Source organism: Polypterus senegalus, chromosome 5 (genome assembly GCF_016835505.1).
Source record: "Polypterus senegalus isolate Bchr_013 chromosome 5, ASM1683550v1, whole genome shotgun sequence".
Taxonomy (NCBI): Eukaryota; Metazoa; Chordata; class Cladistia; order Polypteriformes; family Polypteridae; genus Polypterus; species Polypterus senegalus.
In genome coordinates this window covers 183066546-183081609 of record NC_053158.1, presented here as the reverse complement: position 1 = coordinate 183081609, position 15064 = coordinate 183066546, and the positions used below count along the sequence as shown (strand labels likewise).

At 41.4% G+C, this 15064-nt stretch overlaps 1 protein-coding gene across 3 annotated transcripts in view; it reads right to left on the bottom strand.

Annotated features, from left to right (window-relative positions):
* The window catches only part of dlec1 (DLEC1 cilia and flagella associated protein), a 124769-nt gene that overhangs the window by 80266 nt on the left and 29439 nt on the right, over positions 1 to 15064 (bottom strand). For all 3 annotated transcript variants that reach the window (XM_039753705.1, XM_039753707.1, XM_039753706.1), the window contains exons 7-11: positions 14159 to 14355; positions 12691 to 12902; positions 6794 to 6878; positions 4355 to 4442; positions 1484 to 1657 (exon numbers count right to left, since the gene is read on the bottom strand). In XM_039753705.1, the coding sequence (XP_039609639.1) occupies positions 1484 to 1657; positions 4355 to 4442; positions 6794 to 6878; positions 12691 to 12902; positions 14159 to 14355 (756 nt within the window). The remainder of the gene's footprint in view (positions 1 to 1483; positions 1658 to 4354; positions 4443 to 6793; positions 6879 to 12690; positions 12903 to 14158; positions 14356 to 15064) is intronic.

The following is a 15064-nucleotide window of genomic DNA, read 5'->3' as shown; positions in this document are numbered from 1 at the left end:
TCCGGGTCTGCACACTAAGTAACTGAAAAAAAATGTAGCCCTTAATAAATAATCTATTGTGCATACACTGAACATGTCAGGATTCTGTACTTACAACCTTGCACAATCAGAATTGTACATACTGGGCGCTTTGGGACATATTGCACCAGCTTAATAGAAGAATTTTCTTCTTGCGTTAAGGTTTTGTTTGGTCAACTTGGTGATACAATGAGTGACATATAAATAAGGGTTTAAGCAGAGCCAAGAAACCGCACCCTCCCAAAAATGCTCACCTTCCTGTACAGTGCCTGTGGTTTAAGGTAAATGTCTTCTGCAATCACAATAATGTCTCACAAGGTGTAGAAACTGTGCTGACTATTAAATACTTGAATTGATTGGCGTTGGGAAAGCAGACAACAACATGTTTATCTTCATTCTTCTTTTTGCACAATACCATGTGTTGTACAATTCTTTATTATCCAGGTTCACTTTACTTTGTTGGCAGATCCTGTAATTATCTGCATTATGCCTGCACCTAAATCTGGTCATTTATGGAAGACTTGTGGGTTTTCTATTGCTTCATAACAAACAAGACAGTAGCTACATAGATCAAGAGTTCTTTCTACAGGATAGCGAGAGATGTCTTAGTGCGTTAAACTGTTCTGTGAACAATCCTGTTTTTAATTGTATGAGTATTTAGGGTTTGTCTAACTTACTATACAACTTTAATCCTTTAATGAACTTGTATTGCATCTTGGATTAATCTGATCAGTAGCCTCTTCTTCTTCTTCTTCTACTTCTTCCTCTTCATCTTTTCCCACTTCTATGTGGGGTTGATGTTCAGTCCTGCACCTCATTCCCAGTCAAGCCCTTTTCCTTCAAATCTTCTTTTACTTTATCCATCCACCTCCGCTTTAGTCTCCTTCACATTCTCTTCCTCTGTTCCTCCACCTGTGGTAATTACTTAAACACTTTATTTCCCGGTGTCTTTTGTGTTTGACTTTGGTTTCAATCTTAAGAATATTGCATGTAAAAAATTCATGAAGGTTTGGTGGCTCTAGCATGAGCTGCTGTGCTGGCATCATGCATGAGAATACTCCTGGATGAGCTTGGCACCATCTTGTTGGTTCCTGCTTTGACCCTGAAGTTGCCAGACTAGGCAATGGTTATACATGACCCTGAATTGAATTAATCAGGCTTCCAAAAGAACGAATGACATTATTAATATCTTGTTCTATGCAGATTATGAATGAGCACAATGCCGATGAACACCTTGAGAGTTGAGATAGTTATGGCAGGATCCTGTTCACTGACTAATGTGCTGCTTTTACAGTTTAAATACAGTTTAATCCGTTATTGACTAAGAACAGTTGTACAAATACAAACTCCAATATACTGAATACAAATGGCAAATAAAACTTTATATTAACTTACTTTACATCATCTGACTCTCCCTATCACATATCACATAAACTAAAAAGGATCACATTGGTGCTAAACTCACAGGTTAATATAGGTGGTGGGCGCCGGGCTTCAATGGGCACCACTAGAGGGAATGGGGCCTGAGTTTCAATTAAAATGAAGTCCTCAAAGTCTGCCAGACAGTCTGGAATAAAGCGGATAGTGTACTGACAGCTCATTCCTGGAGCTACCATGCCACCTTCACCTGGAAACTTTCCTGAAAAAGAAAAAACATTTATGACGAAAGAACCTGATGAACATAAGGTTGAAATTCACCTTGGAGTATGTTACAACAATCACGGATTTGGATTTGTGCACCAAAACATTTTAAAATGTTTTGTGTTTTTCATCCAAAAATGCTAAAAATTTACTTATTAGAATGCTGTTGTCAATATATGGAATGTCAATAGCATATTCCTAAACGAAAAGAGTTTACAAAAACAAAGGCCTTTGTAGTGAGTAAGTGGGCAATGTGAGCATGAACAGGTGTTGCAAGGGAGCAATATTTTTCCCATTAGTGAAAAGGGGGCAGAGAAGCTTACAGTACAGAAAACATACAAAATGGCAGACAAGTCAGCAACAGTTGATGCTCCTGCCCGATGCCAGCTGGCAGGTCAGCAAATGCGGTAGAATATTTGACTTAAGAAATGATGAACAGACGGGAGCATTTTGGAGATGGCAACACTTCCAGGCTATTACAAGGCTCATGGTCCTGGAAAGTGAAGATGGCGCTGCACTGTCTTTTAAATGAAATAGGCAGTTTGGGGGCTTATCTATCGCGTCTAGTATTCATCCTCTTGAAGGTTTTCACATTTTTTTGTTATACAACATTGGATTTAAATAGGCTTTTTTGACATTGATCAACAGAGAAAGACTCTTTCATGTCAAAGTGAAAACATCTCTACAAAGCTTGAGTTACATTGTTAATTACAAATGTCAAACACCAACTATTTGATTGCATAAGTTTTCACCCCCTTAGAAAGCCAGCAGATGCACCACTGTGAGCCATGACAGCCTCAAGTCTGTGTGCACCGCTCTAAGTCAGATTTGCACATCTGGATACTTTTTCTTTACAAACCGCCAAAGTTCTGTCAGTTTGCATTGTGATCATGAGTGACCAACCTTTTTGAAGCCCAGCCTCAAATTCTCAAAATCTGGGCTCTAATTTGGCCACTCTAGCACAATTAACATGGCTGATTTAAGCCATTCCTATGTAGCTGTGGCTTTATTCTTGCTGGGAAAAGAAATCTTCACTCAAGGTGCAGGATCCTTGCAGGCTGGATCAGGGTTTCCTCCCAGATTTCCCTGTAATTTGTTGCATTCATTTTACTGTCTACCCTCACAAGTCTTCAGCAGAGAAGCATCCCCACTGACAGTTGCCAGCACCATGCTTCACAGTGCGGATGGCGTGTCTGTTGATAATTTGTTGTTTAGACTGAAGGCTAAAAAAGGCTCTATTTAGGTCTCACAAGACTACAGAACCAAGGTCTCCAATGTGTGTTTATTAACATTACCTTTCTCTTTGTCACTCTCCCATAAAGGTGATGCACCTGGGTGAACAGCTCTTATCTGCACCGTCTCTCCACTCTAACCACTGTAGCTTGTAATTCCTTCAGAGTTCTCATATCCATCCCCTGACTTATGGTTTGCAGCCATTTTTCCACAGGGTTGCTTAGAATGTTCTTTTGCCTTAATTGTGTACGTAAGGTCACCATACTGACTTAACACAAGATGGCCCATCCAGATAAAGTGCACTTATACTTCAATCAATGGAAACTCCTACGGACAGGTGATCTCCAATAAACAAACATGTGAATTTTAAAAATTAGCTGCTGCAGTGATAATTTAGGGCTGTCATATTAATGGTGTATTTTTTTTTTTTTTGTTATGATTATCTTATTTCACTTTTTAGAGGATGCGGTGGGCTGGCGCCCTGCTCGGGGTTTGTTTCCTGCCTTGCGCCCTGTGTTGGCTGGGATTGACTCCAGCAGACCCCCGTGACCCTGTAGTTAGGATATAGCGGGTTGGATAATGGATGGCTGGATGGATGGATGGACTTTTTAGAGGTCTGTTTTCAGATCTGTGTGGTTATTTGTTTTTCTTCTGGGTTTGGGTATAAAGATTGTATCCTAGTGTTTACACACTCCTTTTCCCAGCATGAGTCATATTTTCTGAATTTGCTCCCTTTAATACTCAAAAGAAACATGATCAATCAACATTTTTACTCTATGACTCTTAGAAAGAAAACAAGCTGATGAATAGACTCTTAATCTTCAAATAATGCACACACTGGAAGTCCTGAATTGATATTTCATTACTTGTCACATTTCAAAAAGTAAACAACATAAGATACTGTTTAATTTGAAATTTTGAAATAAATTATAAAAAGGAGATGCCAATTCAGAGAAGGCAATTGGGGTATTTTGGGTATGGGCTATACCTGACCCTATGGCAGAACGTAGGGGTGCAGTGAACTCCTCAGGAAGAACTGCACACTGTAGGGTGGCTTGGTCTGTTCAGTCCATTGTGTTTCCATCATAGTCCTCACCAGGAAAAGAGAATTCAAAATTCAATATTGTGCTGCCACTTGGGACTGAGATGTGCTGATAATGCATGTGTTTTGAAAGTAGATGAGTGTCGCTGGAGAATGGGCTGAGGCATATTTTAAGCATACATATTGTACAAGAAATTGATATAAAAATGTGTAGTGTATTGTCATTGTCCCACTTATGTGTTATAATAGTCTGATAAAACCTGGCAACTGTGAACTTCCCCATACAATCTTATTACTTTGGCCACACCCACACCTTTAGGCCATGCCCACAGCTAACTATCAGATTTTAAATCCACTCTCTCATCATCACTGCAACAACAAGTCCATTCAGCATCTTTTTCCACAAACAGCAAGACTCACCTAAGCCAATGGAAAAATACTGAGTACATGGAGGTATAACTCTGACATGGCGACTTGCAGAAGTCAAATTACGTAACTCAAGGTTGGTCTGAAATACAACAATGAAAACAGTGAAAAAATAATTCAGAAACTGAAGACTTACTGAGTGACAGCAATGCAGTATTTGAATAATAATTCTAATAATTCTTTACATTTATATAGCACATTTCTCACTACTCAAAGCTTCTCCACACAGAGAGGACCCAGGACACAAACCCATGATCTTCTTACTGCAAGGCCACCACTGTGCCAATTCTTGAAAGCATGGCGTTCCTCCATGCGGCAGATCTATCATTAAATTGTCATATTATGCTTGTTAATTAAACTGAAACTTTGACCTAAAGTGACTTAGTGTACAGTTCACAAGGGGTCAGCATACATTTTTCCTTTTCCTGCATGTAGAACGGGCAAATGACATGGGCTATTAGGGATCACCCAAAATGCTGGTGGTGAAAACTGAACAGGCACCTTTGTGCTTTGCACTCTAAAGGCCACGTCACATTACACAATGTTTCTAGCAATTTTCAGTTAAGGACTTCATTTACGTAATCCTTGCAAATCATTCTGACATTCCCAGTGAGTTCAACGAGTCTGTAACTCTCCCCCAAAAAAATAAAAATGAATGTTAAGGAATAACATGGGTGTTTTACACCTCACAAACAAATGAGAGGCTTGCCTGTATGATATGGCATGTTTTGCGTACCATGACATAATGGAAAAAAGAAAGAAAAGGACAGAGACTGTGGCTTAACTCGCCATACTTCTAAAGCCTCCATACAGCATGGACTCTGTTGGATGTGAGAAAAAGGGGCAAGCTTGCGATATTTAGAAAATGTAAATCTGTGCTGGAAGGAGTCATAACTTGTCATTGTAATCTGACATCCTCAGGCGATAAGATCATCAGCTGCACTCGTCAAGTTTGACATCCCCTTTGACTAAAAGTCATGCAATGTGCCATTAACATTACCAGTCAATCAGTTCATCTCAATATACCATCTCAAGGCACTTTGGCAAACAAGACACAGTATTAGGTGTAGTATTAGGTGTAGCCAGGGGAAGAGAAGTTGAGTTTAAATCCCTCTGAAATATATTCTGCTCAAAAAAATGAAAAGAACACTTTTTAATCAGAGTATAGCATCAAGTCAATGAACCTTCTGGGTTATTGATCTGGTCAGTTATGTAGCAGAGGGGGTTGTTAATCAGTTTCAGCTGCTGTGGTGTTAATGAAATTAACAACAGATGCACTAGAGGGGCAACAATGAGATGACCCCCAAAACAGGAATGGTTTAACAGGTGGAGGCCACTGACATTTTTCCCTTCTCATCTTTTCTGACTGTTTCTTCACTAGTTTTGCATTTGGCTACAGTCAGTGTCACTACTGGTAGCATGAGGCCATACCTGGACCCTACAGAGGTGGCACAGGTGGTCCAACTTCTCCAGGATGGCACATCAATACGTGTCATTGCCAGAAGGTTTGCTGTGTCTCCCAGCATAGTCTCAAGGGCATGAAGGAGATTCCAGGAGACAGGCAGTTACTCTAGGAGAGCTGGACAGAGTCGTAGAAGGTCCTTAACCCATCAGCAGGACCAGTATCTGCTTCTTTGGGCAAGGAGGAACAGGATGAGCACTGCCAGAGCCCTACAAAATGACCTCCAGTAGGGCACTGGTGTGAATGTCTCTGACCAAACAATCAGAAAGACTTCATGAGGGTGACCTGAGGGCCCCATGTCCTCTAATGGGCCCTGAGCTCAATGCCTGGCATCATGGAGGTCGATTGGCATTTGACATAGAATACCAGAATTGGCAGGTCCCCCACTGGCGCCCTGTGCTTTTCACAAATGAGAGCAAGTTCACCCTGAGCACATGTGACAAACGTGAAAGGGTCTGCAGAAGCCGTGGAGAACGTTATGCTGCCTGTAACATTGTTGATAATTTTCATTTCCATCAAACAATGTGGCATCCTTTCGTTCCTAACACATTACCCAGCCCATATCAGTATTGATATCCAGCATGATTTTTTTTCCCTTTGAGATGTGATGTATTATCAAAGTGTTCCTTTAATATTTTTGAGCAGTTTATTTTCTGACAGTTTCATCTGACTGATCATATGATTCCTGTACTTTCCATTTCCCCACTAGTTAATTCTTGGCTATGCTCCTTAAGAGCTTTCATTTACATGTTACTGATCAGACAGTACATAAGTAAAGAACAAGTGAATAATACAATGGTCCGGTGCTACTAGGCAACCTTGCAAAAAGTCAAGCATACACAGAAATGTGCAAAACAAAAAATATTTAAAATTTCTAACATGGAATGCCCAAATATACAGTTGCAGAAAATATAGGTGCAGTGTATGGCCCACTCTTCTACAGCCAGCATACTTTCTAAAAACTCTTTTACCTCATAAATCTGCCCAACTTTGTAGTCGGTAAAAAGCAAGATGGGTGGGTTTGCCAGAAACACTGGTATAGGCTCCTGTGGATCGCTGTGGGTAGAAAAATAAAGGGACGAAGATCATTAATATGTAATAGCAGCAAAGCTAATAGTCTGTTTTCAGGCATAAATACTCTAGATTCTGGGAGGGTAACCACAGGCAGGACTGAAAGAAGTCATTAACCCAATAAATCAAGACCTGCATGCACTCTTTATAGATATAGCATGCCTTTTTTTCATTTGTCAACTTCCAGGATCTGGCCTTTTCTTTTACAGGATCTATACCTTACTATTTTTTCTTTTTCTTTTTTTTTTTTTACTGAGGGCGGCACAGAGGCACAGTGGGTAGCGCTGCTGCTTTGCAGTTAGGAGACCCGGGTTCACTTCCCGGTTCCTCCCTGCATGCAGTTTGCATGTTCTCCCCGTGTCTGCGTGGGTTTCCTCCGGGTGCTCCAGTTTCCTCCCACAGTCCAGAAACATGCAGGTTAGGTGCATTGGTGATCCTAAATTGTCCCTAGTGTGTGTGTCTGCGTGCCCTGCGGTAGGTTGGCGCCCTGCCCAGGGTTTGTTTCCTGCCTTGCGCCCTGTGTTGGCTGGGATTGGCTCCAGCAGACCCCCATGACCCTGTAGTTCGGATATAGCGGGTTAGATAATGGATGGATTTTTAGTCCAGTTTTTAGGATAGTGGAAAATCAACCTCAGAAGTACCCACATTATCTTCCAGACAGAAAAAAAATGTGTGACCTGAGAAATCGGCTACATTGCTGGCAAGGCTTCTCAACAGGTAGAGATGGCACTTATGGGGTAGTAGACAAGATTAAGTCCACAGCCACAAGGGATGCACAAACCAGTGTGTTTCTTTGTGCCGGTCCCAAGCCTGGATAAATGGGGAGGGTTACGTCAGGAAGGGCATCCGGTGTAAAATTTTGCCAAATCAATATGCGGACAACAATACAAATTTCCATACCGGATTGGTCGAGCCCTGGGTTAACAACGACTGCCACCAGTACTGTTAGCCAACAGGGTGCTGGCGGAAATTGGGCTACTGTTGGCCGAAGAAGAAGGAGAAGAAGAGGGGGAAGATGTGTCCAGAGGTAGGAGTAGAGGAGGAAAGTAAAGAGAGTGGAACTGAGGGTAGGAACTTTGAATGTTGTCAGTATGACTAGTAAAGGGAGAGAATTAGCCGATATGATGGAGAGAAGAAAGATTGCTATATTGTGCGTGCAAGAGACTAAATGGAAGGGAAGTAAGGCCAGGTGGATTGGAGGTGGATTCAAATTGTTCTATCATGGTGTGGATGGGAGGAGAAATGGGGTAGGAGTTATTCTGAAGGAACAGTATGTCAAGAGTGTTTTGGAGGTGAAACGAGTGTCAGGCAGAGTAATGATTATGAAGCTGGAATTTGGAGGTGTGATGATAATGTTGTTAGTGCATATGCCCCGCAAGTTGGGTGTGCAATGGGTGAGAAAGAAGATATTTGGAGTGAGTTGGATGAACTGATGAACAGTGTACCCAAGAGACAGAAAGTGGTGATTGGAACGGATTTCAATGGGCATGTTGGTGAAGGGAACAGTGGAGATGAGGAGGTGATGGGTAGGTATGGTGTCAAGGAGAGGAATGAAGATGGTCAGAAGATAGTGGATTTTGCCAGAAGGATGGTTATGGCTGTGGTGAATACGTATTTTAAGAAGAGGGAGGAACATAGGGTTACGTACAAGAGTGGAGGAAGATGCACACAGGTAGATTACATCCTATGCAGAAGAGCTGATCTGAAGGAGACTGAAGACTGCAAAGTGGTGGCAGGGTAAAGTGTAGTTAGACAGTATAGGATGGTGGTCTGTAGGATGACGCTGGAGATCAAGAAGAGGAAGAGAGTGATGGCAGAGCCGAGGATCAAATGGTGGAAGTTGGAAAAGAAAGACTGCAAGGTTGAGTTTAGGGAGGAGGTGAGACAGGCACTGGGTGGCAGTGAAGAGTTACCAGACAGTTGGGAAACTATAGCATATGTAGTAAGGGTGACAGCAAAACGGGTGCTTGGCGTGACATCTGGAAAGAGGAAGGAGGAAAAGGAAACCTGGTGGTGGAATGAGGAAATACAAGAGAGTATACAGAGGAAGAGGATGGCAAAGAAGAAGTGGGATAGTCAGAGAGGTGAAGAAAGTAGACAGGAGTACAAGGAGATGAGGCACAAGGTGAAGAGAGAGGTGGCCAAGGCTAGAGAAAAGGCGTATGATGAGTTGTATGAGAGGTTGGACACTAAGGAGGGAAAAAATGACCTGTACTGATTGGCTAGACAGAGGGACCGAGCTGGGAAAGATGTGCAGCAGGTTAGGGTGATAAAGGATAAAGATATGGAAACGTATTCACAAGCGAGGAGAGTGTGTTGAGCAATTAGAAAGAGTACTTTGAGAGGCTGATGAATGAAGAGAATGAGAGTGAGAAGAGGTAGGATGATGTGGAGATAGTGAATCAGGAAGTGCAATGGATTAGCAAAGAACAAGTAAGGACAGCTTAGCAAGTAAGGACAGCTTTGAAGAGGATGAAAAATGGAAAGGCCGTTGGTCCAGATGACATACCTATGAAAGCATGGAGGTGTTTAGGAGAGATGGCAGTGGAGTTTTTAATCAGATTGTTTAATGGAATCTTGGAAAGTGAGAGGATGCCTGAGGAGTGGAGAAGTGGTGTACTGGTGCCAATATTTAAGAATAAGGGGGATGTGCAGGACTGCAGTAACTACAGAGGAATAAAGTTGATGAGTCACAGCATGGTTATGGGAAAGAGTAGTGGAAGCTAGGTTAAGAAGTTAGGTGATGATTAGTCAGCAGCAGTATGGTTTCATGCCAAGAAAGAGCACCACAGATGCAATGTTTGCCCTGAGGATGTTGATGGAGAAGTTTAGAGAAGGCCAGAAGAAGTTGCATTGCGTCTTTTTAGACCCAGAGAAAGCATATGACAGGCTGCCTCGAGAGGAGCTGTGGTATTGTATGTGGAAGCCGGGAGTGGCAGAGAAGTACGTAAGAGTTGTACAGCATATGTACGAGGGAAGTGTGACAGTTTTGAGGTCTGCGGTAGGAGTGATGGATACATTCGACGTGGATGTGGGATTACATCACAGATGGGCTCTGAGCCCTTTCTTATTTGCAATGGTGATGGACAGGTTGACAGACGAGATTAGACAGGAGTCTTCGTGGACTATGATGTTTGCTGATGACATTGTGATCTGTAGCGATAGTAGGGAGCAGGTTGAGGAGACCCTGGAGAGGTGGAGATATGCTCTAGAGAGGAGAGGAATGAAGGTCAGTAGGAACAAGACAGAATACATATGTGTAAATGAGAGGGAGGTCAGTGGAAAGGTGAGGATGCAGGGAGTAAAGTTGGCGAAGTTGGATGAGTTTAAATACTTGGGATCAACGGTACAGAGTAATGGGGATTGTGGAAAAGAGGTGAAGAAGAGAGTGCAGGCAGGGTGGAATGGGTGGAGAAGAGTGTCAGGAGTGATTTGTGACAGACGGGTATCAACAAGAATGAAAGGGAAGGTCTACAGACGGCACTGACCAGAAAGCAGGAGACAGAGCTGGTGGTGGCAGAGTTAAAGATGCTAAGATTTGCATTGGGGGTGATGAGGATGGACAGGATTAGAAATGAGTACATTAGAGGGTCAGCTCAAGTGGGACGGTTGGGAGACAAAGTCAGAGAGGCGAGATTGTGTTGGTTTGGACATGTGCAGAGGAGAGATGCTGGGTATATTGAGAGAAGGATGCTAAGGATAGAGCTGCCAGGGAAGAGGATAAGAGGAAGGCCTAAGCGAAAGTTTATGGATGTGGTGAGAGAGCAATGCAGGTGATGGGTGTAACAGAACAAGGTGCAGAGGACAGAAAGATATGGAAGAAGATGATCCGCTGTGGCAACCCCTAACGGGAGCAGCCAAAAGAAGAAGAAGAAGACAAGATTAAGTCCAATCAGGTGTTTTGAGAAAGAGCATAGGACCTGCAATGGTAAAAGAAGAGGCCTTTGGGATAGAAGACAGATAAACATATATATTTTGGGAGTGGAGTTCTGTCCTAGAAGGGAATTATCTTGAGTGAGAGAGGATGTAGTGTTCTCTGAGAAAGTCTGCAGTATTCCCTCAAGACACTAAGTAGCAGACAACCTGGTACACACTATGGGTGTCTGATTCTTTTAGATGGGTCCTGCTGCAGACCTCCACAGCTCCGCAAATCAGTAGCTCTGCTGGACAGCCAAATGGATTGCAGGTTCTTGTGACCTGGTTATACTTCACTTGACTCAGATGACACCTCCCTAACCCTTATCTTAACCACAGTGAAACCAGCTGTTATCACTGACGTATAATATGAAGAGACAACCTCCTCAATGGAGTGGAGCTCTGGAGGTCTGCAGATGGAGTCTTTTGGATTCTTTAACCAAGAGAATGGGATGGTATTTGACAGTACCCAGCTGGTTTGATTGGGACACTGTGGCCTTAAAGAAAGGGCTGTCTTGAAGGTCCAGTCCATATGAAAGCCGCTTAGAACTCAGGAGAATAGCTGCTCCAGAGGTAGATGGATGCCATTGTGAGTTAGTTCCTACAGCACTAAACAAAAATCAGTTTCTTCTTTTTCCCCATTTACAGTAACAGAAAAAAATGTAATACAGGTGAGCTTAATGTTTATTTTTCATTACACGTTATTGTTTCAGGTGTTGTGTTTCAAGCTTACAGCCAACCGTATGTGGTTAATTCAACTAGGGTAGCTAAAATGAGTATTACTGACATTGGCTCTTTAAAATTATGACTTCAGAGCTGTTATAATAACAAAAGATAAGTCAGAAATATGGTACTGTATAAAAACTTTAAAATACAGAAAGTTGTCAAATGCTAGATGAAGAAATAAACACTATGTTGTGTCACATTTGACCAAAGTCAAAGTAATTAGTAAAACTCATACTGCGCGTGAGTCAGGAACTATAGGAACATCCTTCTTTAAAACGTTTGCCTGTAAGTTTAAACATGACTCTTTTCTCTACTCCGCTCCTAAAATCACACAGACTATTTAATAGACAGGACTCAAAGATTGAGAGTCGGTGGTTGTCCATGTGACATGCTGTTTTCATCCACATGGTCCCCCTCAGGGCTGCGTTCTTTCACCACATTTGTACATCTTCTACACTAACGGTTGTTGCAGTAAATTTGAAAACCTGTTCATCGTGAAATGTACTGATGATTCAGTGATTGTTAGCCTACTAAATGAGAATGAGACCAGTCATGGTCCAGTAGTAGACGTTTTTGTTAAATGGTGTGATGAGTCTTTTCTACACCTAAACATTACAACAACTAAGGAACTAATAATCATTTTTAGAAGAAACACCATCCATACACAATAAAACAATCATTAAAGACCTGGCAGTGGAGACAAGTGGACAATTATAAATGTCCGGGAACAATCATAGACTCAAAAGTGACTTTTAGTGAAAATCTGTAAGTAATTTGCAAAAAAGGACAGCAGCCTCTACTGTTTAAGGAAGTATTATCCAAATATAACTGCTTAGTTAAAATGTATTAACACACTTACTTTTGCAATTTGTTCATTGACCCCAAAACACAGAAACTGGGAAATACCAGCTCATTTAACTAGGCTATGAGTCCAATTAAAAACAGAAGTTAATTGGAACAAATACCTGCAGCCCCAGGGGATCCCCAGGACCGAGTCTGTGAACCACTGATATAAACTATGAAGGGTGCTTTGTCAAATATGGATCTATTCTTTAAGTGATTGTACTATGCAGAAATACTCTTTTAATACTAAAATGGCCGCCTAACCAATGGCTTTGCCTTGGTCCCCTGTCCCTTAGTCATATTCCAGGATTACCTTTCTTCCAGTATCACCCTTCTTCCAGACACCATTTTCTCTACTTTCTTCTTGGGGATTATCAAGGATTTTCCCCCACCTTGGACATTTGGGGGCAGAGATCGAGGGTTTTTCAGAAAGTTTTTTTTTTCCTCATATTTTGCAAGCTCCTCTTCCTCCTGAATTCTTGACCTGTACCATGATGGTTTCTTTGGGGCAGTCTTTTCCATTTTCTAAGAAAAAGGACAATAATATACACTTCAGCACAAATTTCTGTGTTTCAACCAAGATGTACAAAATCAAGTCAATAACTTAAAGAATCTTTACTTTACCTAATGCCATAATAAGGTACATTTGTCTGCTGATTTTCGCTTCACACAGGAAGGTATACAATGTGGCACATGAGTTGGCACTGCTGTCTCAAAGCACAATGAGACTCGATTCAGAATTCAAATCCCACTCCAGTCACCTTCAGTGTCTGCAGGTTGTCTACCCTTATGCCAAAGACTAGTGCTTTAGGTGCTGTTATTTCATTTTATTAGAAAACTGTACAGGAAGCGGCAAAGCATGTCTTTGTGAAGGTAGGGAGAAGACACGGACCACTAGGCTGTGGTAGACCTTGTCTGAGGTGTGGCACCACACACGTATGTGGCTTGGAATAAATTCCTCACAATCCATAAGTGTGCTGGATGCCTGCTCACCTTGAAACAGTAAAAGCCAAAACACTTGATTAACTTATGAACTTTTACTTTGCTAAATTAAATCCCAGTCTGAGTAGCCAGAGGCTTCTTTCAGACCTGCAAGCCTTTGTTGCTATGTTGATCCTCCTAGGACACCTCACATCACCATGCTGCTCGCCCTGTTCTAATTAGGAATGTATTATTAATTGGTTTGTACATGTTTATCACATGTTACAGATTTTTACGTGTGGCTATATTATATTGTTATTTTGGTGATGTTATGTCATTGGCAGTTTGTAGGTTTGTTTATCAAAGAAGCCACCATCTGAATGTTTTTCATAGACACAGCCATTTTGTGTTTGTTTTTTTGAGTATCACCATTTTAGAACATTTGATTGCTATGATGCTACATGATCTTTAGGCATGTAATACTGGTGTCAAGATGACACCATAGTGAGAATTTGTCAACATCTAAACATAAAGCCTCAACATTGACTAGGCCTATTTAGGTAAACAAAATCTGTTTTTCAACTTTTGTTTCATTTTGATCCTGGCTTTGGTTTTGTCCTCTGATCTGGTAAATGATCAAACAAATTGTGTTTCACCTATCTGTCCATTTATCTTCCTAACCTGCTTATTCAGGACATGGTTAACTTTGTAAATTTCTATGACTCTTATATTTTGCAATTTTAAAGAAAGACCTGTTTTTTTTGTGTTTTTTTGTATCTAATACTCATTATCACAATCTGAAACATAGGGCACATAGCTTGCCCTAGTCCAGTTCCAATGATTCAAAACACAAGTCTCACTTGAATGGAGGCTCTCTTCAGTTTCTCACTGGACTCGGGAGTTGGAGGCAATGTGTAGGAGCTTTCTGATTCGGCCAGCAGACTATCCATCGTTTTCCCAGGGGAATGAATTCCAGTGTCACTCTCATCTTGTGGAGATTTAGACGCGTGCATTCGTACATTGAAGGTTGATCTTCTATAATCCTCAGGTGACTCCGCTACATAAAACAAAATGTGAATTGTAAATCAATGAGACATAGCAAATCAATGTCTGCAACTAGAATGTCCTAGACCAGGGGTCCTCAATCCCAGTCCTGGAGAGCCGCAGTGGCTGCAGGTTTTTGTTCTGACCTGGTTGCTTAATTAGAAAGCAATTCTTGCCAATAAAGCACTAACAAGCTATGAAATTAAATTAACTCTGCTATGTCAGGTCATTCTCATATCCTAGATTTTCTTTCCCTTTCTATCATGCAAATGATTTGAAGGCTAAAATGGACGAGAAATTCTCAGTCCTTCACTTTTTTCTCTTCATTTTTCTTCCAAGTATTTAAACCCAATAGTGCAGATAAATACACACAGGTGTAAATGTAAATAAGCTAAATGGAGAAATGCTGCTCTCTCTTGTCATTTGCATGTTATTGATAATAAGGAGCAATTAAAATAGCTGTTTAAGACAAAATTAAGCAATAAGGGCTCAAAATCACTAAAGTGAAGCAGAAGTTTTACTTTAGCAATAAGTGCTTTTTATTAAGCAACTGGGTTGGAGCAAAAACCTGCAGCCACTGAGGCTCTCCAGGACCGTGATTGAGGACCCCTGTCCTAGTAGGTAACCTTTGGTGGTGGTCTGACTCTACAGTTTGTTGAAAAGCTAAACTCACAGGCCAGAAAGAGACATGTAATGAGACATGAGGCAGTAGCAAACTGCTT